The sequence below is a fragment of the Cyprinodon tularosa genome, unplaced genomic scaffold (assembly GCF_016077235.1).
Source record: "Cyprinodon tularosa strain WSP-4 unplaced genomic scaffold, ASM1607723v1 ctg318, whole genome shotgun sequence".
Taxonomy (NCBI): domain Eukaryota; kingdom Metazoa; phylum Chordata; class Actinopteri; order Cyprinodontiformes; family Cyprinodontidae; genus Cyprinodon; species Cyprinodon tularosa.
Window position 1 is genome coordinate 1,798,581 of NW_024039028.1, and position 25,099 is coordinate 1,823,679.

General features: G+C 41.6%; 1 protein-coding gene across 1 annotated transcript; it reads right to left on the bottom strand.

Annotated features, from left to right (window-relative positions):
• Window positions 1-2,993: 2,993 nt before the first annotated feature.
• psmb10 (proteasome 20S subunit beta 10) lies at window positions 2,994-23,191 on the bottom strand. Its single transcript, XM_038292818.1, has 8 exons — window positions 22,803-23,191; window positions 22,601-22,694; window positions 22,398-22,495; window positions 20,226-20,366; window positions 12,594-12,709; window positions 9,483-9,541; window positions 3,361-3,512; window positions 2,994-3,160 (listed from the first exon to the last, which is right to left on the bottom strand). The coding sequence occupies exons 1-8, from the start codon at window positions 22,865-22,867 to the stop codon at window positions 3,049-3,051; spliced, it is 837 nt and encodes a 278-aa protein (XP_038148746.1). The 5' UTR covers window positions 22,868-23,191; the 3' UTR covers window positions 2,994-3,048.
• Between the last annotated feature and the right edge of the window lie 1,908 nt (window positions 23,192-25,099).

The window sequence follows — 25,099 nt, forward strand, 5'->3', positions numbered from 1 at the left end:
GGGCTAATGGTCAGGCAAACAGCCAGGCTAACATCCAGGCTAACAATCAGCTTAACATCCAGGCTAATGTTCAGGCTAACATTCAGGCAAACATCCAGGCTAACATCCAGGCTAACATCTAGGCTAACGGTCAGGCTAACAGCCAGGCTAACATCCAGGCTAACGGTCAGCCTAACATCCAGGCGAACATCCAGGCTAACAGTCAGGCTAACAGCCAGGCTAACCGTCAGGCTAACATCCAGGCTAACAGCCAGGCGGACATCCAAGCTAACATCCAGGCTAACAGCCAGGCGGACATCCAAGCTAACATTCAGGTGAACATCGAGGCTAACAGCCAGGCTAACATCCAGGCTAACAGTCAGGCTAACATCCAGGCTAACAGCCAGTCTAACATCCAGGCTAAAATCCAGGATAACATCCAAGCTAACATTCAGGCTAACGGTCAGGCAAACAGCCAGGCTAACATCCAGGCTAACGGTCAGCTTAACATCCAGGCTAATGGTCAGGCTAACATTCAGGCAAATATCCAGGCTAACAGCGAGGCTAACAACCAGGCTAACATCTAGGCTAACGGTCAGGCTAACAGCCAGGCTAACATCCAGGCTAACGGTCAGCCTAACATCCAGGCGAACAGTCAGGCTAACAGCCAGGCTAACCATCAGGCTAACAGCCAGGCGGACATCCAAGCTAACATCCAGGCTAACAGCCAGGCGGACATCCAAGCTAACATTCAGGTGAACATCCAGGCTAACAGCCAGGCTAACATCCAGGCTAACAGCCAGTCTAACATCCAGGCTAAAATCCAGGATAACATCCAAGCTAACATTCAGGCTAACATCCAGGCTAACAGCCAGGCCAACATCCAGGCTAACATCCAGGCTAACAGCGAGGCTAAAATCCAGGCTAACATCCAATTTATTAAAATTGTTGCCTTGGAGTGCCGCCATGGTAACCAGTAGACCTTTTATCAGCTTGCATCAAATACTTATTGTTGTTTAGTCAAGTTCTTTTTAACATTATTATGGCCTGGACAGGGTACTTTTCCCTGCTACAGAAAACACCAGCAGATTAATAATATAATTATTATTGTCAAAGTTTTCATAAACAGATGTCGTCTTACCAAAATCCTCCCTACAATGATGGCATTCAAAAATGAAATAAATATATTTCCTAACAGACTATGTTTTTCTGTCTGAATGTAATTCTTATGTAATCCTTACATCGTTCCCTGCACTTTATACTGTCCATAAACAAGCACTAGGAGCAAGCACTAGGACCAAGAGGAAAACTGCAGCTCAAGCTGAAGCCTGCTTCTCTGATTGGCCCTCTGTCTTTTCTCATGTGATTGGCTGTCACCGCTGTCAAACCTCAGAAGCTCACTTTACCAACATCTGATGCGCCTCTGAATCTGCTCTGTGATTGGACGGTCACAGCACCGCTCAATCCTACGAGCTACCGTAATTAAAGCTGTATGGTCGCAAGGCTTTATCTCTGCTTTCTGTTTTGTTTGATTATTTAAAATAACTTAAATGGTTCAGCAGTTACAGTCTTGAAGAAGAATGTGGGTCTGCAAAAGACAACAGTTTGTGAGGGAGTCTGCTCCTGTAAATTAGATGTTTGTTCTGCTCTTTGGTTCTATAATCTAGAAGGGTTGTAATATCAGGTGTATTCATTTACACACACCTTTGATCTAGTGTCCTGTGTGTTTAGTTTTTAGATTCACAGCTAGGATGTCTGAAAAAAGAAAGAGAGACATAAGAGACTTCTTTAAAAGTCAAAGTGGAGTTACATTCATAGAACTGTGTAACATCCCTCCTGTCATGCATCCATATATTTTGTCAGGAGAGGGACAGCAGAGATACAAGAGAAAGAGGAGAAAACAGAAGATCTTCTAAAAACATGATGAACTTATATATTAGTTATATTTAAAAATCCTTGCCCCCCTTCCACTTCTGAAATCAAAGTTTCGTCCATGCCTACTCTCCACACGGCTATTTGACTCCAGTGACCTCAAATGACACACTTTTTCGAGACATTGCTAAAAAATGTCACTGTTAGGTAGATTAACTTTGTTATGGTGACCAAAACACTTTAGATCCTAAATAAACCTTTCAAACATGATTCATTTAAAACTTAGAATACTGAATGTTAGGTTTCACAGTGCAGGCAACTTGGTTGGACTTGAAGAAAAGGTGGTTGAATACTTTTGAACACTTTTTAAACCATGTATGCTGTTCTTTCTACTTCAAATCTGTAAACCACTTTGTGTCGGTCTCTCACATAAGAAATTGATTTATGTTTGTGGTTGTAATGGAGAAAAGTTCAAGGGGTGTGAATACTTTTAGAAGAATCCCGGTCAACTCTTGTTTATTAGTCTGATCCAAAACAATGATGTGACAACATTAAGGTTTTCACTTTTAACAAAGAAACTGTGGATAACCATTTTCATATTTTGGATAAACTAAAATTATTAAAAACTCACAAATTTATTTATTTAGTCGATTACGATGCGATTAGTTTAGAGCTGAACATTTTGAATATAGACATACATACATACCTGAAGGGGATATGAGTTTTAAAATAACTTTTTTTAACTGTGATTTACAATTTTGGCTCATATGTGGATAAAAGCCCCCTGGTTTAGTTTAAAGCAACTTCGTTGGTTCGAATGGCCTAGTCCAAGTCCAGAACAGTTACCGACTTTACGACGGATGTTCTCATTTGCTTTCCACCCAATCTGACTGAGCTTCAACTATTTAGCAATGATATTCTAATAACAGAGACAGAAAACATCTTTTGCTTCTAAGGTCACATTTCAAAGCTGATCTGTGAGCTGAGTGAGGAAAGAAAATATTGAAAGTACATTTTAATAAGCTGTAGAAAACAGACAGATGTACAACAAATTCTATGAAACTGATCCAGATCGATGAAATGAATAAAGTCCTGTTCTTCCAAATAATACAAATCTGTCATTAAAAATGCAAAAGACATTATGATCCAGAGTACTGACTGATTTTATTTTATCACACCACATATGATCCAGACGTGTTACTCAGTGTCCATCATTTGAACAGATTCACCAACAACATCCAGAGAAAGAGGCGTCTCGGTTTTGGTGAGGACAGCGGTGGTTCCAGGTTTATACCGGTACTGGCCCTCTCTGGGGGAAGGACACACAAAGACATTTAGCTTTAAAATTAATTATTTTTAAGACAAATTCATTCATCTTAATTCAGGCTTATTCCTGGAGCCTTAGGAATAGGCTTTTTATAATACAAATAACAGCAGAGACAGAAAGGGAAGATTTAGAGACTAATATCTATGATTGACAGCATGGCAGACATGTCTGACTGAGCTCACCTTTGACCCTTCACCGTGGGCTTGTCATAACCTCGCAGAAACTGCGCTCCACCTTCAGTTATGATACACAAGTCCACATTGCTGCCTGAGCCCAGGTCACAGAAGATCCCTGCAACAATGGCGTCCCTCACAAGCTGTTTGGCATCCTCCAGCTTAAAAGGAGACAAGAGAAGTAGAGACATTATGTTTGCTGCTGAGGTATCCTTTCTGCTACAGTAGCTCAATGGTGTGAGGCTCAGGACATTCCTCGCTAGTGATGTTACCTCCAGAGGCAAAGCTAACATTCATGTCATCAAAGCTAGCATTCATGTCATCAAAGCTAGCATTCATGTCAACGAAGCAAGCATTCATTACATCAAAGCTAGCATCATGTCATCAAAGCTAGCATTCATGTCTTCAAAGCTAGCATCATATAATCAAAGCTAACATTCATGTCATCAAAGCTAGCAACATGTCATCGAAGCTAGCATTCATGTCATCAAAGCTAGCATCATGTCATCAAAGCTAGCATTCATGTCATCAAAGCTAGCATTCATGTCATCAAAGATTCATTCATGTCATCAAAGCTAGCATCATGTCATCAAAGATAGCATTCATGTCATCGAAGCTAGCATTCATGTAATCAAAGCTAGCATTCATGTCATCAAAGATAGCATTCATGTCATCAAAGATAGCATTCATGTCATCGAAGCTAGCATCATGTCATCAAAGATAGCATTCATGTCATCAAAGATAGCATTCATGTCATCGAAGCTAGCATCATGTCATCAAAGATTCATTCATGTCATCAAAGCTAGCATTCATGTCATCAAAGATAGCATTCATGTCATCAAAGATAGCATTCATGTCATCGAAGCTAGCATCATGTCATCAAAGATTCATTCATGTAATCAAAGCTAGCATTCATGTCATCAAAGATAGCATTCATGTCATCAAAGATAGCATTCATGTCATCGAAGCTAGCATCATGTCATCAAAGATAGCATTCATGTCATCAAAGATAGCATTCATGTCATCGAAGCTAGCATCATTTCATCAAAGATAGCATTCATGTCATCGAAGCTAGCATCATGTCATCAAAGATTCATTCATGTCATCAAAGCTAGCATCATGTCATCAAAGATAGCATTCATGTCATCGAAGCTAGCATTCATGTAATCAAAGCTAGCATTCATGTCATCAAAGGTAGCATTCATGTCATCAAAGATAGCATTCATGTCATCGAAGCTAGCATCATGTCATCAAAGATAGCATTCATGTCATCGAAGCTAGCATTCATGTCATCAAAGCTAGCATTCATGTCATCAAAGATAGCATTCATGTCATCAAAGATTAATTCATGTCATCAAAGCTAGCATTCATGTCATCAAAGCTAGCATCATGTCATCAAAGCTAGCATTCATGTCATCAAAGATAGCATTCATATCATCAAAGCTAGTATTCATGTCATCAAAGCTAGCATTCATGTCATCAAAGCTAGCATTCATGTCATCAAAGATTCATTCATGTCATCAAAGCTAGCATTCATGTCATCAAAGATAGCATTCATGTCATCAAAGATAGCATTCATGTCATCGAAGCTAGCATCATGTCATCAAAGATTCATTCATGTAATCAAAGCTAGCATTCATGTCATCAAAGATAGCATTCATGTCATCAAAGATAGCATTCATGTCATCGAAGCTAGCATCATGTCATCAAAGATAGCATTCATGTCATCAAAGATAGCATTCATGTCATCGAAGCTAGCATCATGTCATCAAAGATAGCATTCATGTCATCGAAGCTAGCATTCATGTCATCAAAGCTAGCATTCATGTCATCAAAGATAGCATTCGTGTCATCAAAGATTAATTCATGTCATCAAAGCTAGCATTCATGTCATCAAAGCTAGCATCATGTCATCAAAGCTAGCATTCATGTCATCAAAGATAGCATTCATATCATCAAAGCTAGTATTCATGTCATCAAAGCTAGCATTCATGTCATCAAAGCTAGCATTCATGTCATCAAAGCTAGCATTCATGTCATCGAAGCTAGCATTCATGTCATCGAAGCTAGCACTCATGTCATCAAAGCTAGCATCATGTCATTGAAGTTAGCATTCATGTCATCAAAGCTAAGGTTCATGTCATCAAAGATAGCATTCATGTCATCAAAGCTAGCATCATGTCATCAAAGCTAGCATTCATGTCATCAAAGATAGCATTCATGTCATCGAAGATAGCATTCATGTAATCAAAGCTAGCATCATGTCATCAAAGCTAGCATTCATGTCATCAAAGATAGCATTCATATCATCAAAGCTAGTATTCATGTCATCAAAGCTAGCATTCATGTCATCAAAGCTAGCATTCATGTCATCGAAGCTAGCATTCATGTCATCGAAGCTAGCACTCATGTCATCAAAGCTAGCATCATGTCATTGAAGTTAGCATTCATGTCATCAAAGCTAAGGTTCATGTCATCAAAGATAGCATTCATGTCATCAAAGCTAGCATCATGTCATCAAAGCTAGCATTTATGTAATCAAAGATAGCATTCATGTGATCAAAGATAGCATTCATGTCATCAAAGCTAGCATCATGTCATCAAAGCTAGCATCATGTCATCAAAGCTAGCATTTATGTAATCAAAGATAGCATTCATGTCATCAAAGATTCATTCATGTCATCAAAGCTAGCATCATGTCATAAAAGCTAGCATTCATGTCATCAAAGCTAGCATCATGTCATCAAACATAGCATTCATGTCAAAGATTCATTCATGTCATCAAAACTAGCATCATGTCATTAAAGATAGCATCATGTCATCAAAGCTAGCATCATGTCATCAAAGCTAGCATCATGTCATTAAAGCTAGCATCATGTCATCAAAGCTAGCATTCATGTCATCAAAGATAGCATTCATGTCATCGAAGCTAGCATCATGTCATCAAAGCTAGCATCATGTCATCAAAGCTAGCATCATGTCATCAAAGATAGCATTCATGTCATCGAAGCTAGCATCATGTCATCAAAGCTAGCATCATGTCATCAAAGCTAGCATCATGTCATCAAAGATAGCATTCATGTCATCGAAGCTAGCATCATGTCATCAAAGCTAGCATCATGTCATCAAAGATAGCATTCATGTCATTAAAAGCTAGCATCATGTCATCAAAGCTAGCATCATGTCATCAAAGATAGCATTCATGTCATCGAAGCTAGCATCATGTCATCAAAGCTAGCATCATGTCATCAAAGCTAGCATCATGTCATAAAAGCTAGCATTCATGTCATCAAAGCTAGCATCATGTCATCAAACATAGCATTCATGTCAAAGATTCATTCATGTCATCAAAACTAGCATCATGTCATTAAAGATAGCATCATGTCATCAAAGCTAGCATCATGTCATCAAAGCTAGCATTCATGTCATCAAAGATAGCATTCATGTCATCGAAGCTAGCATTCATGTCATCAAAGATAGCATTCATGTCATCGAAGCTAGCATTCATGTCATCAAAGCTAGCATCATGTCATCAAAGCTAGCATCATGTCATCAAAGCTAGCATCATGTCATCAAAGATAGCATTCATGTCATCGAAGCTAGCATCATGTCATCAAAGCTAGCATCACGTCATCAAAGCTAGCATCATGTCATCAAAGATAGCATTCATGTCATCAAAGCTAGCATCATGTCATCAAAGCTAGCATCATGTCATCAAAGCTAGCATCATGTCATCAAAGCTAGCATCATGTCATCGAAGCTAGCATCATGTCATCAAAGCTAGCATCATGTCATCAAAGCTAGCATCATGTCATCAAAGATAGCATTCATGTCATCGAAGCTAGCATCATGTCATCAAAGCTAGCATCATGTCATCAAAGCTAGCATCATGTCATCAAAGATAGCATTCATGTCATCGAAGCTAGCATCATGTCATCAAAGCTAGCATCATGTCATCAAAGATAGCATTCATGTCATCGAAGCTAGCATCATGTCATCAAAGATAGCATTCACGTCATCAAAGATAGCATTCACGTCATCAATGATAGCATTCATGTCATCAAAGATAGCATTCATGTCATCAAAGATAGCATTCGTGTCATCAAAGATTCATTCATGTCATCAAAGCTAGCATTCATGTCATCAAAGATAGCATTCGTGTCAACAAAGATTCATTCATGTCATCAAAGATAGCATTCATGTCATCAAAGATAGCATTCACGTCATCAAAGATAGCATTCATGTCATCAAAGATAGCATTCGTGTCATCAAAGATTCATTCATGTCATCAAAGCTAGCATTTATGTAATCAAAGGTAGCATTCATGTCATCAAAGCTAGCATTCATGTCATCAAAGATAGCATTCGTGTCAACAAAGATTCATTCATGTCATCAAAGCTAGCATTTATGTAATCAAAGGTAGCATTCATGTCATCAAAGCTAGCATTCATGTCATCAAAGATAGCATTCTTGTCATCAAAGATTCATTCATGTCATCAAAGATAGCATCATGTCATCAAAGATTCATTCATGTCATCAAAGATAGCATCATGTCATTAAAGATTTATTCATGTCATCATGTCATCCCCCACAGGCTGGCCGCAGCAGAGAGCTTTCAGCGGGGATTTCCAGTGCTGCCTCCCGGCGGGATGCTGCAGGTCTGGAGCTCCCAACAAGAACTGCAGATTTTAGTGGGATTATAATCCTGATGAACTGATGAACAGAGGATAGTTGGAGGTGGACTTCCTCACCTAAAAACCTGTTCAAACAATTTTTCCAACTCATAAAGTGAATAAAGCCGAGCTGCTCTCCAGCTTGAAGCTACAGAACAGAGCAGATAAACAACCAGAGCGTCAAAGTAACTTGACCAGTTTGATCTACATCAAGATTTCTGCGTCTGAGCATTCTTGACGCTCATAACGCCTTTGGTGTGATGCAGCATTAGACATGGCTATCAGACTGAAGGAAAGACGCAGTAAAAAAGCTGTGATGACTGTGGAGGAGCTGCAGGATCCTTAGGTCAATGGGTTAAAGACCTTCCTTCAAGCTTTATGGTAATGGAAGAAGGAAGCAAGTGTTCAAAGAAAACGGTGCAACCAGTGCAGAAGCTGCTCTGCTCAGATAAAACCAACAATCTATCATGTGGAGAAGAGTAATCTGTGCCTAACCCTGAACACAGTGTAGATGTACAAACAAACTGGTAGGAAATGGTGAGAAGATGTATGGAACGTCTGTTAGAGCCCGTAAAATATTTGGTATGAGGGTGGAGGTTCTGCTTCCAGCAAGAAACCTTCCCTCCCTGCATGTCCTGAGATACAAAGGGATGTTTTATATGTAGGAGTGTTAGAAAAGTGTAATTGTCATCATTTTATTTGTACTAAGTTACAGGAATTCCCTGTAAGGAATGTTGGGTTGTTTTAACTTTAAACAGGGAGAGAAAATATGTCTTCCAGGAAGGGCCTGGCCTTATCCAGCTGTGCTGTTGCAGCTGATAGATCACCATCCCCCTTTTTGTATATGTGAACTTCTGACCCCTCCTGTTACTCCTCTGAAGTCCGATAATAAAGGCAGGGGGCAGAGAGGTCCCAGCAGAGTCCACCACAGACATTCAGGGAGTGTCTGGGTCCACTCTCCTCCTCTGCAGTAAAGTAACCTGTGTTTATGTTGGTTTAGTTCTACTGTAGGACAATAAGGGGTTATTATCATTAACCCTAAAAGGGAGTATTCATCTGTAGGAATGGCCTAGTCAAAGTCCTGACTCACATCCGACTGAGAAAAGGAGATCCCCACCAACCCAGTCTGACTAAGCCTGAGCCAAAACATAGGGGGATGATTTAGGGGTTAGATGTGCAAAGCTGGCAGAGACGTAAAGACCTGCACTCTCAGTTTGTGTGATTTTGTTGTTCTGTCACAAAAAAAATGAATAGATTTGACTTCCTGGTTTTAATGTTAAAAAATGATTAAAAGGTGCTTTTAAAGCCGTTGGCTGGACTAGACAGCTGCCTGGTGATTAGCTGCACTAGTGAAGATCAAGCCAGATGAAATAGTGACTCTCACCCCCCACCCCCTACATCACCTCCCGATCCAGGAGATCATGTCGGTTTTAGAAGATAACAGCAGGTCAGCCGTACCTCCATATTTGGTTTGAATCTGTCCTCAAACACAGAAACGGCAGCAGCAGCTCCTGAGCCTAAACACAGGAAACAAGAACAGGGCATGAACACAGGGACTGCTGCAGATTCACAAAGATTCAAACTTTTTACTTTGATCAAGCCAGACGGACAATAAGGAGAGCAACGGCTTTACCACCAACCAGAGATTGTTCCCATTTTGTTAGCAAAAAGCTCTGTTAATGGGATCCACAGAAAAAAATGACTTATTTCTCCTATTAAAAAAATCTCTCTTAGGTTTTTGCATGATGACTGTTAGTGTGCAGGAATGGTTTGTCTCTGTGTTGTCCTGCGCTAGACTGGCGACCTGTCCCGGATGATTCCCTTCGGTGTTCTGTCAGACCAGCATACCTATAGTTAATGTGCATGCACAAGACGACGGATTTGCGTTTATCCCTTTAGTGTGTACGAAAAATAAACTTTAAACTACCTCAGTGGGCGTGCTTCCCTTTAGTCAAGTACAAAAAACAATTTAAGGTCAGACACCAGAAAGTAAGTAATTAAATAATTTTTTTTGCACAAGGGATACACGCCTGCTGGGGTAGTTTAAAGTCTATTTTTACCAAACTAAAGGGATAAACGGGTATTGACTATGACTATGCTGGTCTGACTGGGTATGCTCACCTGACCGAACATCAATGCTTTCCATTGCTGTCCAAAAAATTGTGCAGAAGAGAAAACTTTCACATCGCATAACACACGAAGACACCGCAAAGAATGCTAGTGGATTGGTTGAGATCACTAATAAGAGGTCAGGGAGGGAAATTCACTCTGACTTCACCACTGGAGGCATCCTTAGGAGGAGTCAGGAGTTTGAGTAAAGCTCCTTGACGGAGAAATAAACTTTAAAGCAACAGTTCCCATGTTTTTCTTTTCTTTTCATTTTGATATTTAAAAAGAATGAAACTGATTTTACTTTTACAACCAATGCTTAAGAGCAAATTTAATAATTGGAAGTGTGTCATGCTATAAACACCAGGCGCAGATGGAGGTTCCAGTCGGCTGGTACGACGCATTTCACTTGCAATTAAAAAAGAAAAGACTTTTTGTAATGTGTGTAGCTCTATTAACCTCTTGTTTATGTTAGCTAGCTGCAGTGCCGGGGTCTCAGGGCCCTGTAGGCGATTGCTTGGTTTGCTTGTTAAACAGGCCTGCAGCGGCAAGAGAAAAGGAAAGCTGGGGAACCAGGGGTGCACATTTAAAGGACGTTATAATGTGGAACGACTTTTACCATTTAACAAATGGAGGCTGGAGGTTAACGTGGCAGTTAAAGGAGAGAGGTTGGAGTCTGAATACAGAAACACAGAATAAGGAGGGCAGATAGAATTCCATTCAATTCTATTCAGTGTATTTCTATAGCGCCAATTCACATCATGTCATCTCAGGTCACTTTCCAGTTCACCAGATCATCCAGTCAGATTGATTCAACGTTTTCTATCTAAGGAAAACCAGCTGATTGCATCGACTCATTGACTCTTCAGCAATCCCTCACACTAAGCATGCTTGTAGCGACAGTGGAGAGGAAAAACTCCCTTTGAACAGGAAGAAACCTCCAGCAGAACCAGGCTCAGTGTGAGCGGCCATCTGCTGAGGCCCACTGGGGTTCAAGGAGACAGAAGCAGACATAGAAAAAGAAGCATAGATACAAAAGGCAACTGTCAACCAGCTCCACAGGCGGCCCCGTCCAGGAAACACACAGCCAGGCAGACGAGCTCCGAGCCAGCTCCCATGCCAGAGGATGAAGAGAGCACATCCAGTTAGTCACAGTCAGAGAAACAGGACTACACTGGAAAACAGGCCAAGCTCCAACATCTAGAAACAAAGGTGTTGATGGCAGCAGCACAGCTGATATTTCTCTCCAGGATGGAGTCACAGCCAAACAGGAACAGACCAGATGAAGCTACTATGAGAAAAAGCAGAGAGAGCAGAACGTTAGAGATTGAACTAACAGATTCTGCAGAGTGGGAGAATAGAGATAGAATGAAGCAGAATGATGGAAAAGGGGTCCCTATGTCCTCCAGCAGTCTAAGCCTATAGCAGCATAACTATAGAGATAGCTCAGGATAACCTGAGCCACTCTAACTAGAAGCTTTATCAAAAAGGAAAGTTTTAAGCCTAGCCTTAAAAGTAGACAGGGTGTCTGCCTCACAGACTAAAACTGGTAGTTGGTTCCACAGGAGAGGAGCCTGAGAACTAAAAGATCTGCCTCCCATTCTACTTTTAGAAATTCTAGGAACCACTAGTAAACCTGCAGATTGAGAGCGAAGTGCTCTGTTAGGAACATAAGGAACAATCAGATCTCTGATATCAGATGGAGCTTGGCCATTTAAGGCTTTATATGTGAGAAGGAGGATTTTAAATTCTATTCTGGATTTAACAGGAAGCCAATGAAGAGAAGCCAGGATAGGAGAGATATGATCTCTCTTTTTCATTTTCATCAGAACTCTGGCTGCAGCATTTTGGATCAGCTGAAGGCTTTTAACTACAGTTAGAAGCTAGGCAGCCATGGTAGAAACCAGAAGGGACAGATATGGACCGGTCTGTAAAGAGACTTTCAGACCAGATCATCATCTGGAGGCTGTAGACACAGACGTTATGGTGCTGGATGCAAGAAGTACAGAAGAAACAGAGAAGGAGGGAGAGGGTGGTGGAGAAAAAGAGGAAGACTCTAGAGACAGAGGACACAGAGATGATGAAGGTCTGCAGTGATGCTTCTATCAGCTGGAGAAAACTGGATGTTTCACCCCATGAAAATGTTGCCAGCAGGCGTGTTTAGGGGGAACAGTTGTTAGCGCACGGAGGCCTTAGTCCTCACCCATCTTGGTTTGAATCCGACCTGCGGTCCTTTGCAGCATGTCTCTCCCCCTCTCTCACACCCCCTTTCCTGATGAGCCACTAATGCATTTAAAAACTCAAAAAATAAATAACTGTAGCCAACAATTTTAATTGTTTTAATTGTTATTAATTCTGGTTCTGATCATTTTATCTTTTGCTTTGGTTTTCTCTTAAATCGTTCTCGTCGTTCTCGTATCTTTTGCACCTTTTATGTCCTCAAAGCCAAACAGAGCATACCCATGGTCAGGAAAGGTAGTTTATCATAGGAGCCATGGGGATAGACGCTGTACAGGTGAGCTCCAGTCACATCAACTCCTCCGACAATCACGGATGAACCCATGTGTCCCTGGTACCTGAAAAGAGAAGGTTTTAGTTCCAGTTTTTACGATGTCTGAAGGTCAAGAAGCTCCTTCTGTTGATATCAGGAAACCTGTTGGAATGAGCCAACATTGATTCCGCTCACAGTTTAGATCACTCATAGATTCCTGAACGCACCCACTATGGTACATGAAAGGTGTCCCACTCTATTCTATTCTATTCTATTCTATTCTATTCTATTATATTATATTATATTATATTATATTATATTATATTATATTATATTGTGTTTGTTTTCTTTTGTCCAGCATTTTATTGTCATTCCACTTTCACAAGTACAGAGCAACGTAATGAATTCTCTGCATTTAACCCATCCCCTTTGGGAGCAGTGGGCTGCTATTGTGCAGCGCCTTGGGAGCAGTGTGGGATTAAGGGTCTTGCTCAGGGACCCAGAGTGGCAGTCTGTGGGAGTGGGGCTCAAACTCAGAATCTCAAGATTCCAGGCTCTATGCTCTAACCACTAGGCCACCACTCCCCACTGTTCTGTTCTATTCTGTTCTGTTCTGTTTTATTCTATTATATTCTATTCTGCTCTATTCTGTTTTATTCCTGTCAGGATTCTGCCCTTTAAGTTTCTTTTTGAGTTTTCAGTTTCAGTTTGTTTTATGTCATTCTATTCCTTGACTGTGACAGACTGATGACCTGTCCAGGGTGGACCCTGCCTCTCACCTATAGACTGCAGGAGACAGACACCGGATGGATGTAGTTTTTGAGCTACTCTCTGTTCTCACTTTGTCCCAGTCTCATTTCTTCTAGTTCCCTTCTAGTTGTGTCAGCTTTGACTGTGGTTTGAGGACCCAAATACAGAGGCAGAGGTGAGTTCTTGCAGTTTTAATGAATAAACACTGGTAAAAGACAGAGGCAGGAATCCAAAATCCAACTTAAAATGTAAAACTTAACCAGAACCACGGAGACATCAGGGAAAACAAGCACGAGGAGCCAGAGAAAGACAAAGAGAGACGTGGAACCAGCACTGAAGAACTGCACAGGGAGAGTATTTATGGTTGACTGAACAAAGAGATGACTAACAAGCAAATTGGGAGCAGGTGTGAACAGAGGCTTCCAGGAAAAGAGCTAAGGAAAAGGAAACCAACACAAAAAGGCAACAGAGGGCAACAAAGAAAAGCCTAAGAACTCAAATACATACAAAACCACAACAAAATAGGAATTAAACCTATTTTGCACACATGACCCATTAAACCAGGGTGCAGACCAGGAAGCAGAGTCCTAGTTTAACAGACCTCTCTGCAGCTTCTCTACTGTTGCCCACTCTTTACTCCATCCAGACAGTGTCTTGTCCACGACCAAAATCTAATAAATTAGCAAAGATTCCCAAAGGAGTAAATCATGATAATCTAATTAAAATCAAAATAACTTCAATTGGGGAAAAAGTTAAAACAATTAAATGCGGTCTGTTTAACATAAGATCTCTTTCCTCTAAAAGTCTGCTAGTTAATGACTTGATTTGTGATAATCACATTGACTTGTTTTGCCTTACAGAAACCTGGCTGCAGCAAGAGGATTATGTGAGCATAAATGAGGCAACTCCTTCAAGCTATTTAAATTTTCACATACCCAGAAGTTCTGGGCGAGGAGGAGGAGTAGCAACAATCTTCCAGTCTGACTTACTCATTACTCCCAAAACAGTTAATACCTACAACTCTTTTGAACATTTAACCCTTAATTTCCCTGATCAAAATTTCAAAGCAAGAAAACTTCTTTTTGTAACTTTGTATCGTCCACCAGGTCCTTACTCTGAATGTTTAGATGAGTTTTCAGAGTTCCTTTCTGATTTGGTATTAAATACTGACTGTTGGGAGCTGGAGAAATTCCACCTTTCTCCAGCAGAGTCCGCCGTGGATCCTCTGAGGGAGCCTCCTGCACAGCTGCAGCTCGTCAAGATCATCAGAGGATCCACTACTTAAGCTGTCTTCAGACCTTGCCTCAACGCCGCAGTATTGTTCCAGTTGGAAACCTGTGCCTCCTCTGTGAAAGCTCTGGAAGAGCTAGCCTGCCGAGCCGACCCTCTGAGGCAAACCTGAAGATTCACAGAGAACCTCCAAGCTGCTCTGGACTAGAGCTGGGAAACCCAAAGCCAAGGTCTGTTCTAATTAGACGTGAGACGCTGAAGCAGCTAACGGACTCTGCTGATGAACTCTTCTCTAGAACCAACAGTGACTCTCCCAAAGCTAACCTCAAGAACCCTCAAGGTACAATCAGTGAACTTCTGGAAATCAAACCTCTGTTGGCAACGCTAACTGAACTGTCTCTCACGCAGACTCCGGTGAACCAGAATCCAGGCCCCGAACCAGAACCCGTATATTCAGTGTGCTTGTGCATTAATAAAACTGTTAAACTTTCATCCTTGTGTCCGTCAGTGGTGTTCTGCATTCTTGGGTCGCTTTCAGTGAACCCATCATGACACTGACAGGGTCATCATAGTGGGAGATTTTAACATCCATGCTGACATTGAAGGGGATAGCTTAAGAGCAGCCTTTAATGCTATCTTAGACACTATTGGCTTTGTTCAAAATGTGAATAGTCCCACACATTCTCATCTTCATACTTTGGATCCTGTGCTGACATACGGGATAGAATGTGAAGAAATAGCAGTATTTCCTCACAACCCTGTCCTCTCTGACCACTTTCTAATAACCTTCAGGATTACTTTAACAGAGTTCTCCTCCCCCAAAAGAAGGTTTCATTTTAGTAGATCTTTATCAGATAGTGCAGTCATAAATTTTAAAGAATATGCTTCCCTTGCTCTCTCCTCTGTTGTCGCTGAGCAGTGCTGCAGAGTGCAAACGCTTAGATTATTCTCCTTCACAGGTTGATGACTTTGTTGATGGGGTTGCTAGTTCTCTGCGTACTGCCTTAGACAACGCAGCTCCTTTGAAAATGAAATAAATGAAATTGAAATAATCCTAGCTTTCTTTTTAATCCAGTTGCCAAACTCACCCAGAGCCATAGCTCTGTTGAACCATCCATTCCACCTGCTCTTAGCAGTAATGAATTTATGGATAAAATCCATCTTATCTATTCTTTATAGATAAGATTGATCTTATTAAAAATAAGATCATTAGCACTCTGTCTACGATTGATTTATCTCTGGAAGGTGAGGCAGCATCTGAGGTAGCCATAAAATCTTAACCGGGGTTAGACTGCTTCGATCCAGTTGAACTTTCTGTTGGGATCTGGAGATCTGTCCACCTTTCTCCAGCAGAGGGCGCCCTAGGTTACCTGGAGCTGAAGCTGACTACCACACCTGCGCCAGAGTGTTAAGCCAGTTACGGTTAGCAAGCCTGAGCCGACCAGCCTGCCTGATTCTCTGACTCCCTGAAAGCCTGACTTGAACCTAACCAGTTTTCTGTCCTCTCTGCCTCCTAGGAAGAATCTGACTGAGACCTGGAGCTCTGGAAGAGCTACTCAACTGAAACCTGCCTGCCTGCTCTCAGAAGCAAACCTGGAGATCAAACTGTCTTGATCTTCCTACCATCCTTCAAGAAGCAACTTGGAGAAGCTCTGAACACTCACAAGCCTGAAGCTAAGTTCTGTCGCTACCAAGCCCTCTGCCTTCGATCAGTCTCTAGACCCTCCTGGTTCCCTCCCTCTGCCGCTTAGCCTAAATCTCTGAACAGGTACAGATCTGCATATTCTCTCAGCTACAAGATCATTAGCTGCCTGGCTAACCTAACTGTCCCTCTCTGCAGAGAGCCTTGGGTGACCAGTCCCGGATCTGATTCCAGTATCTGTCAACCAACCTTGTGCAAATCATCAATAAATTGTTAAACTTTTACTCTGACTCCTTGGTGTTCTGCATGTGGGTTAGAAATCTGAACCCCAACATGACACTTTCAGAGTTAGCAAAACTATTGTCCTCATCTAAGCCTTTAACTTGGATTTTAGATCCAGTTCCAACCAGGTTATTTAAGGAGGTATTCCCTTTGACCCCCTCCTCCATTTTAGATGTGATTAATCTATCTCTGTTACAGGGATATGTACCTAAATACCCAGCTATATCTGTCTATAATCCAGATGAAGCTAACCCATTACTTAGAATACAAGCATGTCTGAAGACATAAAAACCTGGATGACTCTTAACTTTCTGCTCCTGAATGCAGACAAAACAGAAGTTATAGTCTTTGGACCAGAGTCTCTGAAAAAGAAGCTGATTAGTCAGTCACTTCATTTGGATGGGATTAAACTGATTTCAGATAATAAAGTAAAAAATCTTGGTGTTGTTTTTGATCAGGACCTGTCATTTAAATCCCAGATCAAAGAGGTTTCTAGAATTTCCTTCTTTCATCTGAGGAATATTGCTAAAATGGGCAATCTCCTGTCCAGGGGTGATGCTGAGAAACTAGTCCATGCATTTGTTACTTCAAGGCTGGACTATTGTAATTCTTTACTATCAGGTGTTAGGAATCCAGTTTGTGTGGGTTGTGTTTTTGTTTGTTTTCCCTCCACCACCAGGCGGCGCCTGGTTCTGGTTGGCCTCCTCACACACCTGATAAGGGTTGCCTCATTACCGGAGGACTCTTAAGCTGCTGACTGCCACTACCTCAACGCCAGAGTGTTTGCCATTTTTGGGTACTCTAGCCAAGCTGAGTTTTGCTGAGTCAAACTGAGTTTTTGTCTTTGCCTCTCGGCAGGAAGTCATCCTGCAAACTGGATGTTTTTGGACCTTCTCCCCCCTGGAAGGATTCTCTGAGCACCAAACTGAGCTGAGGATTCAAGCTTGTGGTTTGGATCAACTTTTCCCCTCAAGGATTGTTTTGGGCATCTCTCTGAGCAGGGGATTCATCTCCACTATAACCCGTTCAAGTGGCAGTCAGCTTCTCCGTTCACCAAGAATAACCGCAATCTGGGTAAACCTTGTCCGCCCTCCTATGAACAAGTCATTCACTGGAACAACCCACACCAACTGGATTCAATAAGAGACACCTTTTTCTGGAAATGTGAGTCTGCAACCTAACTCCTCTTCTTGAAGTCAAAGACACAAATTTTCCACTAAGCCTGAACTAACCGCAGAATCTTCCCCTTCACTTTCCAGTTCGGGTTCGACAGTGTTCAGAGCAGCACTGGACTCATCTCTTTCACTCTAAATAAAAACCTGTTAAACTTTTCCCTGGTCTCTCTGTTTGGTATTCTGCATGTGGGTCAGAGCTTTAGATAAAATCATGACATCAGGAAGTCCATAATTCACTTAGATTCCATTATATTTTATTGTTCTTTCTACCGTATATACACCTCCTGTGCAGCTGGATACTCTTCATTCCTTTGGTTTAGAATTAACGGACCAGAAAAGGCCAAGCAGTGGGGAATAGATTTCAAGATCTATATAAGCATCCAAATATTAACGGTAAAACCAAACATTTAGTGTGAGAACAAAGCCAAGGAGCTTCCATGGAGGGAAATGAAGGTAAGTCTGACCGTTAGAGGAGCTTTGCTGAACAACCGTTCATTTTCTGTTCCACATCTTATTTCCGTAGTAGGTAGATCTCACATAGAGACACTGACTGTTCTTTCTTTGGACCAAATGACAACCCATTAAACCAGAATCCCCTGGATCCCCACAGCTACAGGTGGAGGGACCCATACTTCTGTATTCAGCCAATAAAATGGCATTTAAAATAGCAGAGCTGAAGAATATAGAATGATGCAGCCTGATAAAATGGATGATTGCTTCTAAGGTCATTTAGTGGGTGGTCGGAAAAAAATTAGATTTCTCTTATTTCACGTAGGTTGACTTATGCTACTTACTCATTGAAAACACTATTTCACCTGCAAGCCCACACGATGCCTGAGTGAGGGTCTTTGTAGACATCGATTTTTCCCATAACAAGCTAGATTCTTTCTCAAGGTTTATTCATAACATGTTACTGTTTAACCAAAGTGTAATTTGCTTTGACTCTGACTACTTTCCATTATTGTCAGTAAGGAGGAACAAACGCTGCCTAGATCAGAGCAGGGCTGATTACCGTGATGAACTGTTCTCTATTTGCAAAGATGTAAAAAAGTGCAGAATGAGTGAAATTTATTAATCTTTGTTTATTTAAAGGAAAATTCTGGTTTTTAAAACTTTTAGCCCATTTTCTGTAGTGTCCAGGATGAAATCGAATGATCGACACCAAAATTTTGACAATTGGTCCTGTCTCTGCTATTTGGCTAATGCAGAATCCCCCCCTGGCGGCTTCAGAATGGCTTCCATAGTGCATGTCCAATAATGTCCTTAAAACAACCTTAAACGTTCTTTTTTTTAAATATGCTACTCACCGGGTCGTCAGCGCTGTTCAATGACGTTCCAAAAAAAGTTTCGTAAAGAAAAACCGTTCCTGTAGTGTTTTATTTAGCATTTTGTAAATCCCATTGAGTTCTGTTGGAATAGTCAATATCCCTCCGCCACCGGAAACGGAAATGGGGCCTGTTTACGCTTAGTTGTAGTCTTTTCGCAAGGCCCAAGTGTTTCTGCTTCACTCTGTGTACTCCGACGTCGAGGTGCTAACGTCTCTGTTAAACACTTTAAAAAACTCTGAAAATGGAATACGAAAGGTGGATTCTTGAGGAGGACATATTGGACTTTGAGTTTGACGGTAGAGGATACCGTCGCCAACTAGTGGTCTGAGGTGTGCAACGCTTCAGATTCGAACGGGAAGCGGAAGTTTATAAGCGGTTGTGATGTATCGGAAAAAATAGTTCTGGGATTTACAAAATGCTAAATAAGACAAGACAGGAACGGTTTTTCTTTTGGTGTCGATCATTCGATTTCATCCTGGACACTACAGAAAATGGGCTAAAAGTGTTAAAAACCGGAATTTTCCTTTAACTGGGGTGAATAGTTGAATACTTTTTCCCCACTACAACTGATAATTGGGTTTGGATAACAGCTGACTGATGGAACTAAACTCCTACGTCAGTCTGGAGGAAAATTAGTTCCTACGTGAGAGAAGGTTAGAGACTGGAGAAAAATAAGGCGTTTTGACCACATCCCTCAGATCAGCTCAGAGATGCCATGAAGTAAAAGCATTGGCGTTAGCATCAAAGAGCTTCTGGCTGCTACGCTTAATTTAATCCAACTGGTATCAGTGTCTCATGTCCCAGCGCTACTCCTGGATTGTTTGTCTTTTAGATAATTACTGGCCTGCTGCCAGGAGGTCTTCCAGGACCGGGTCCATCCGGACGTCTAGACTGAGGTGGCCAGCATCAGGACCCGCTGAGTTCAGCCCAACCATTATGAACAGATGCTCATATTCATGCTATGATGTGGATGAACAAACCGTCATCAGGCCCTTTTGATTTATGATATGTGAGATGCTGCGTATGGGACACCAGCACCGGAGGCCGAGGGACATTACAGGGAGCTAACCCGCCAGTGGACTAGGATCTGCAGTTGGACAATATTTTTCCTCTGAGCAGATCCGCTATGATATCCCTGCCCTTCTGACTCTTAAACTTCATCGCTGGTTCCAGTTTCTGCAAGGAGGAACTCACCTGAACAGCATTTGCTTCAGCTGTCTGGTCACCATGGCAACCATGGGGGGGCGGCCGGTGTTGAGCATGTGCAGCTCCACATTGGACGCCATGATTTGCGTGGCCATCTCTGCATCTGCAGCCACGCCGGCTCCACAGCAGCTGCAGAGCAAGATGAGGAGATGAGATGAGGAGCTGGAGCTCAGCTCTGCAGGGACTACTGATATGATAGCTCCCAAGATTAGGAAGAAGGATGGAAGGAGGGGGGTTAATAGGTGAGCTGGTGAAGATTCTCAGTCATCCAGGACATACCGTAAAAGTTTAAAAAACAATCCACTGGACTTGGTTTCCAAGGTTTGAAGACGTTTCGCTTCCCCTCCAGGAAGCTTTCTCAATTCAATTAAATTCAAATGTCTGCATCCGCAGTGAGTTTGAGTCTTTATAGAGACAAGGCCTTGTATTGCTTGGAAACTTGCAGATGGAAACCGATGACTGGGTCGTTTGGTTCCATTGTCTCCTGTGTCGGTCATTAAGGAGGTATCGTTCACTGGCTGAAGAGGGGAAGTACTTTGTTCCTCTGTGATGGGGGGTGTGGTGATATCTGGAAGGGATCATCTCTATAACTGAATTGTAAGTTTTTGGAAGCTGGAATCTAAGTCCACCACCTCTGTTTAAAGTTGTTTTTTCTCTCTATGACCTGGATGACTGAGAATCTTCATCAGCATATCCAGGACATAGTCATTCCAAAAAAGTCAACAATTGCCCCTAACGCCCCCTTTCAGAAGCATAGCCCAGTATCGGGTATTGAAGGTTAACAAATAACCCAAAACAACTCCCCGTTCCAAAGGGGCGGACGCGTTCTTCTGGTTCAGTTTGCTTGTTTTCTAAGCCAAAACAAGTTGTTGGACTACTATATAAAGCTTTGAACTCAGCACTAATTCTGACATTTTGAATAGATAAAGCTTCCTGGATGGAAAGCAAAACATCTTCAAACTTGGAAACAAAGTTCAGTGTTCCTAACAGAGCACTTCGCTCTCAATCTGCAGGTTTACTAGTGGTTCCTAGAATTTCTAAAAGTAGAATGGGAGGCAGATCTTTTAGTTATCAGGCTCCTCTCCTGTGGAACCAACTACCAGTTTTAGTCCGTGAGGCAGACACCCTGTCTACTTTTAAGGCTAGGCTTAAAACTTTCCTTTTTGATAAAGCTTATAGTTAGAGTGGCTCAGGTTATCCTGAGCTATCTCTATAGTTCTGCTGCTATAGGCTTAGACTGCTGGAGGACATAGGGACCCCTTTTTCATCATTCTGCTTCATTCTATCTCTATTCTCCCACTCTGCAGAATCTGTTAGTTCAATCTCTAACGTTCTGCTCTCTCTGCTTTTTCTCATAGTAGCTTCATCTGGTCTGTTCCTGTTTGGCTGTGACTCCATCCTGGAGAGAAATATCAGCTGTGCTGCTGCCATCAACACCTTTGTTTCTAGATGTTGGAGCTTGGCCTGTTTTCCAGTGTAGTCCTGTTTCTCTGACTGTGACTAACTGGATGTGCTCTCTTCATCCTCTGACATGGGAGCTGGCTCGGAGCTCGTCTGCCTGGCTGTGTGTTTCCTGGACGGGGCCGCCTGTGGAGCTGGTTGACAGTTGCCTTTTGTATCTATGCTTCTTTTTCTATGTCTGCTTCTGTCTCCTTGAACCCCAGTGGGCCTCAGCAGATGGCCGCTCACACTGAGCCTGGTTCTGCTGGAGGTTTCTTCCTGTGCAAAGGGAGTTTTTCCTCTCCACTGTCGCTACAAGCATGCTTAGTGTGAGGGATTGCTGAAGAGTCAATGAGTCGATGCAATCAGCTGGTTTTCCTTAGATAGAAAACTTTGCAATCTGACTGGATGATCTGGTGAACTGGAAAGTGACCTGAAATGACGTGATGGGAATTGGCGCTATAATTTAATATATTTTTTTTACTTTTTTGCAAGGTTTCATAGGTAATAGTTCTGCTCAGACATCGGATCTAACTAGAAGTTCAATTCAGCCTCATTTACTGGAAGAAGAACTGCTTTCAGGTAACTCTGTTGAAATGATGTCTGAACAGAAAAGGTAAGTAATTCATCTATTTTTTAATGAATACTTGAATATAAATGTGTAGAACACGTGTCACTAAAAGGACGCTTGGTCCAAAAGTCATGAGCAGCCGGACTCACTAGATCTTTGGAGCGATGTAATGAATCTTGATGCAGTTTTTATCAGCCACCACCATGTCGTCGGTAGCTCTGGTGTCCGCTCCCAGAACCACTCCATCCTGAGAAGCAGAGAGGACAGACCGCAGCCTCAGCAGATGACCTTCATCAGATCACAGCAGGCCCCTGAATGTGTATTTCACAGGCCTCCAGCAGGAGGGCTCTACCTTATAAACCATTCCAGCGATGGTGGTCCCCGTCTTCCTGGCACTGGGGGCTTTGTAGTTCCCCTCCAACAAACTGGACTCCAGAACTGCATTCCTGGAAGAGATCGCAGCGTTTGGCCCAAGAAGCAGACATTACTTCTGTGGTTTCAGGTGTAAGGCAGGAACTTCCGGGCTTCTGTTGGGAATGAGAAAGCTGGTTTACCTGCGGCTGTTCTCGAAGCAGAAGCCTCCATCCTGCTTCTGACAGGGGTTCAAAGTGTGAAGCATGTTAGGCAGAAGGTCGAGAGCCTGAAACAAAGCTGCTGCTGGCTGTGTGTCCTGCTGTGTCACAGCTTTACAGACGGATTTACTTTTACTTTCACTTGTTTAGCACAAGCCAAGCCTGCTGATCAACGCTGTAAAAAGAGATCCGGACCTGATGAAGGTCTGGTTTCACACAGCTGAAATGAGCCTTCAGCAGAAAGCTGCTGAAGGTTGATAGGAGAAGGAAGACATTGCTGGTTTCTGCTTTGATCCTCACCAACAGAAACAACCCGACATCCAGAGCCAGAAACCCAAGGTTCAAACTTTTTACAGTGGATTCCTCACATGTGACCTGGGAGGAAGAAAACCTGATGCTGACTCAGGGAGGGATGGACTCCAGATTAACTGTAAGAATTTCCTTTTCCTGTTATGATCTTATTTTCTGGACCTTTTGTTTCTGCTTAAGTTTATATTTTTGGGGTTCATAAGTTAAGTCTAGATTCAGATAATTTTTGTATTCTTGGTTTCGCTCTTCCTAGTTTTCTCTTTTCTTCAACATTTTTAGTCTTATTTATTCTTTGGTCTAGTTATAGTTATTCTTTCTCTTATTTTTAGGTGTTTTTTTTCCTTCAGTTATCTCCAGTTCCTTCTCTTATCCTTTAGTTTTCCCCTTGGTAATTCCTTTTTTTGTGGTCATTAGTTTTATTCCCCTTTAGCCTTATTTAAGTTATTTTTAGTTACCTTTAGATCCTGTTGTTTCTTCCCTGTTATTCTGTGCTGCCCCCTAGTGTCCTTTACTTTCCCTTAAGCTCCTTCTAGTTACTCCTGTCTACACCTGCTCCCTATTAGCTAATCATTCCTCTCATTGTTTCTCTCTCCCATATATACACCTCCTGTTCAGTTCCTCATTGCTGGATGCTCGTCATTCTTTTGGTTTATCTCTTCTTAATGTCTATTTTTTGGTTCTTGAGTTTTCTTGTTGATCAGTACTGGACTATGAGTTCTGGATGTTTAATTCTTTACTAAATGTAGCAAATAATCATCTCTGCCTCTACACTAGGGTTGTCACGATACTAAACTTTTCAACTCGATACCGATACTAAGGAAAATATTCGATACTCGATACCATTTTCGATACCACAAGGATAAAAACAGACTCCAAAAGTCTACAGAAATATTTTCATTAATAAATAAAATATAATAAATAAACACAATAAAGGTTGTATGCTGTGCATAATATTAAGCAAGCTTGATAAAAAACTTATAAAATTCAAATTAAGTGTTCCTTCCTTGGCTATGCTTTGCACACATAACAATGACACTAGCCAAACCAGTTAAGAAACAAAAATAATTCTCAGCAGCGGCACCTCTTACAAAAAAAAAAGTCTGAAACTGAAAAGAGCACAGAATTATTCAATCACACAGTGGTCAGAAAGTGCATTGTCCTCTATTCTGCACTTTAGATGAATGACTGCTTAGGTGCCACTGGTGACGGCACTGTATCGATACTTTTAAAAACGAGTATTGTATCCGGATACAACATTTCGATACTTTTGACAACCCTACTCTACACTGCATTTGGGTCCACTACAACCTCCACCAACCCTGACATTTCCTTACTGATATTTTTTAAACTAAATGATCTGAGATTTTTCACTTAAAAACACAGTTGCGTACCAGTCAGTAACAGTTACCACAGGACAAAAACTATAAGCCCATTTCAGGGCTGCAAATGCTCTGATTTAGAGAAAGGAACCAATGAAAACAGATTAAACTGAAAAGCTTCGTAAATGAAGCTTTATCAGAAAGATGGGATCCAATCCTAATGCCATGCCAGAGAGCTAGATGAGGATAGAAAAAGACCTCAAACACTCTGAGAATTCTATAACTCAGAATTCTGAGATTAAATTCAAAACTTTAATCTCAGAATTCTGAGATTAAAATAAGAATACTTTGGAAATAAGTCAGAATTCTGACTTTTTTTCCCATATTAAACTGAAATCATATTTAAAAATCAGTTAACCTTTTTTTATTTCTTCAGCAGCTCTAATCTCTTCTGTTAAGATGCATCAGGTCAGAAGCTGCTGACTCATCGGTTCGGTCGGTGTTCTGAACGCGCCGGACTGCAGGCTCCTCCTCGGTCTTTCGGTGACAGAACTCTCCCATCTCCATGCCCTGGTTGAACAAAACGTACATTTCTCTTACAACATTTGAACAAATCTATGATAACCAAAATTAGGATAAATTATTTGAAAT

Excerpts from the sequence above, each read along its gene's own strand:
- psmb10 (XM_038292818.1), bottom strand. The coding sequence starts at position 22,867 with ATGCTTCACACTTTGAACCCCTGTCAGAAGCAGGATGGAGGCTTCTGC. Across the intron at positions 20,367-22,397 it reads TACATCGCTCCAAAGATCTA|CTGCTGTGGAGCCGGCGTGG; the intron begins GTGAGTCCGGCT and ends CTTGCTCTGCAG. Across the intron at positions 12,710-20,225 it reads CTGAAGCAAATGCTGTTCAG|GTACCAGGGACACATGGGTT; the intron begins GTGAGTTCCTCC and ends TTCTCTTTTCAG.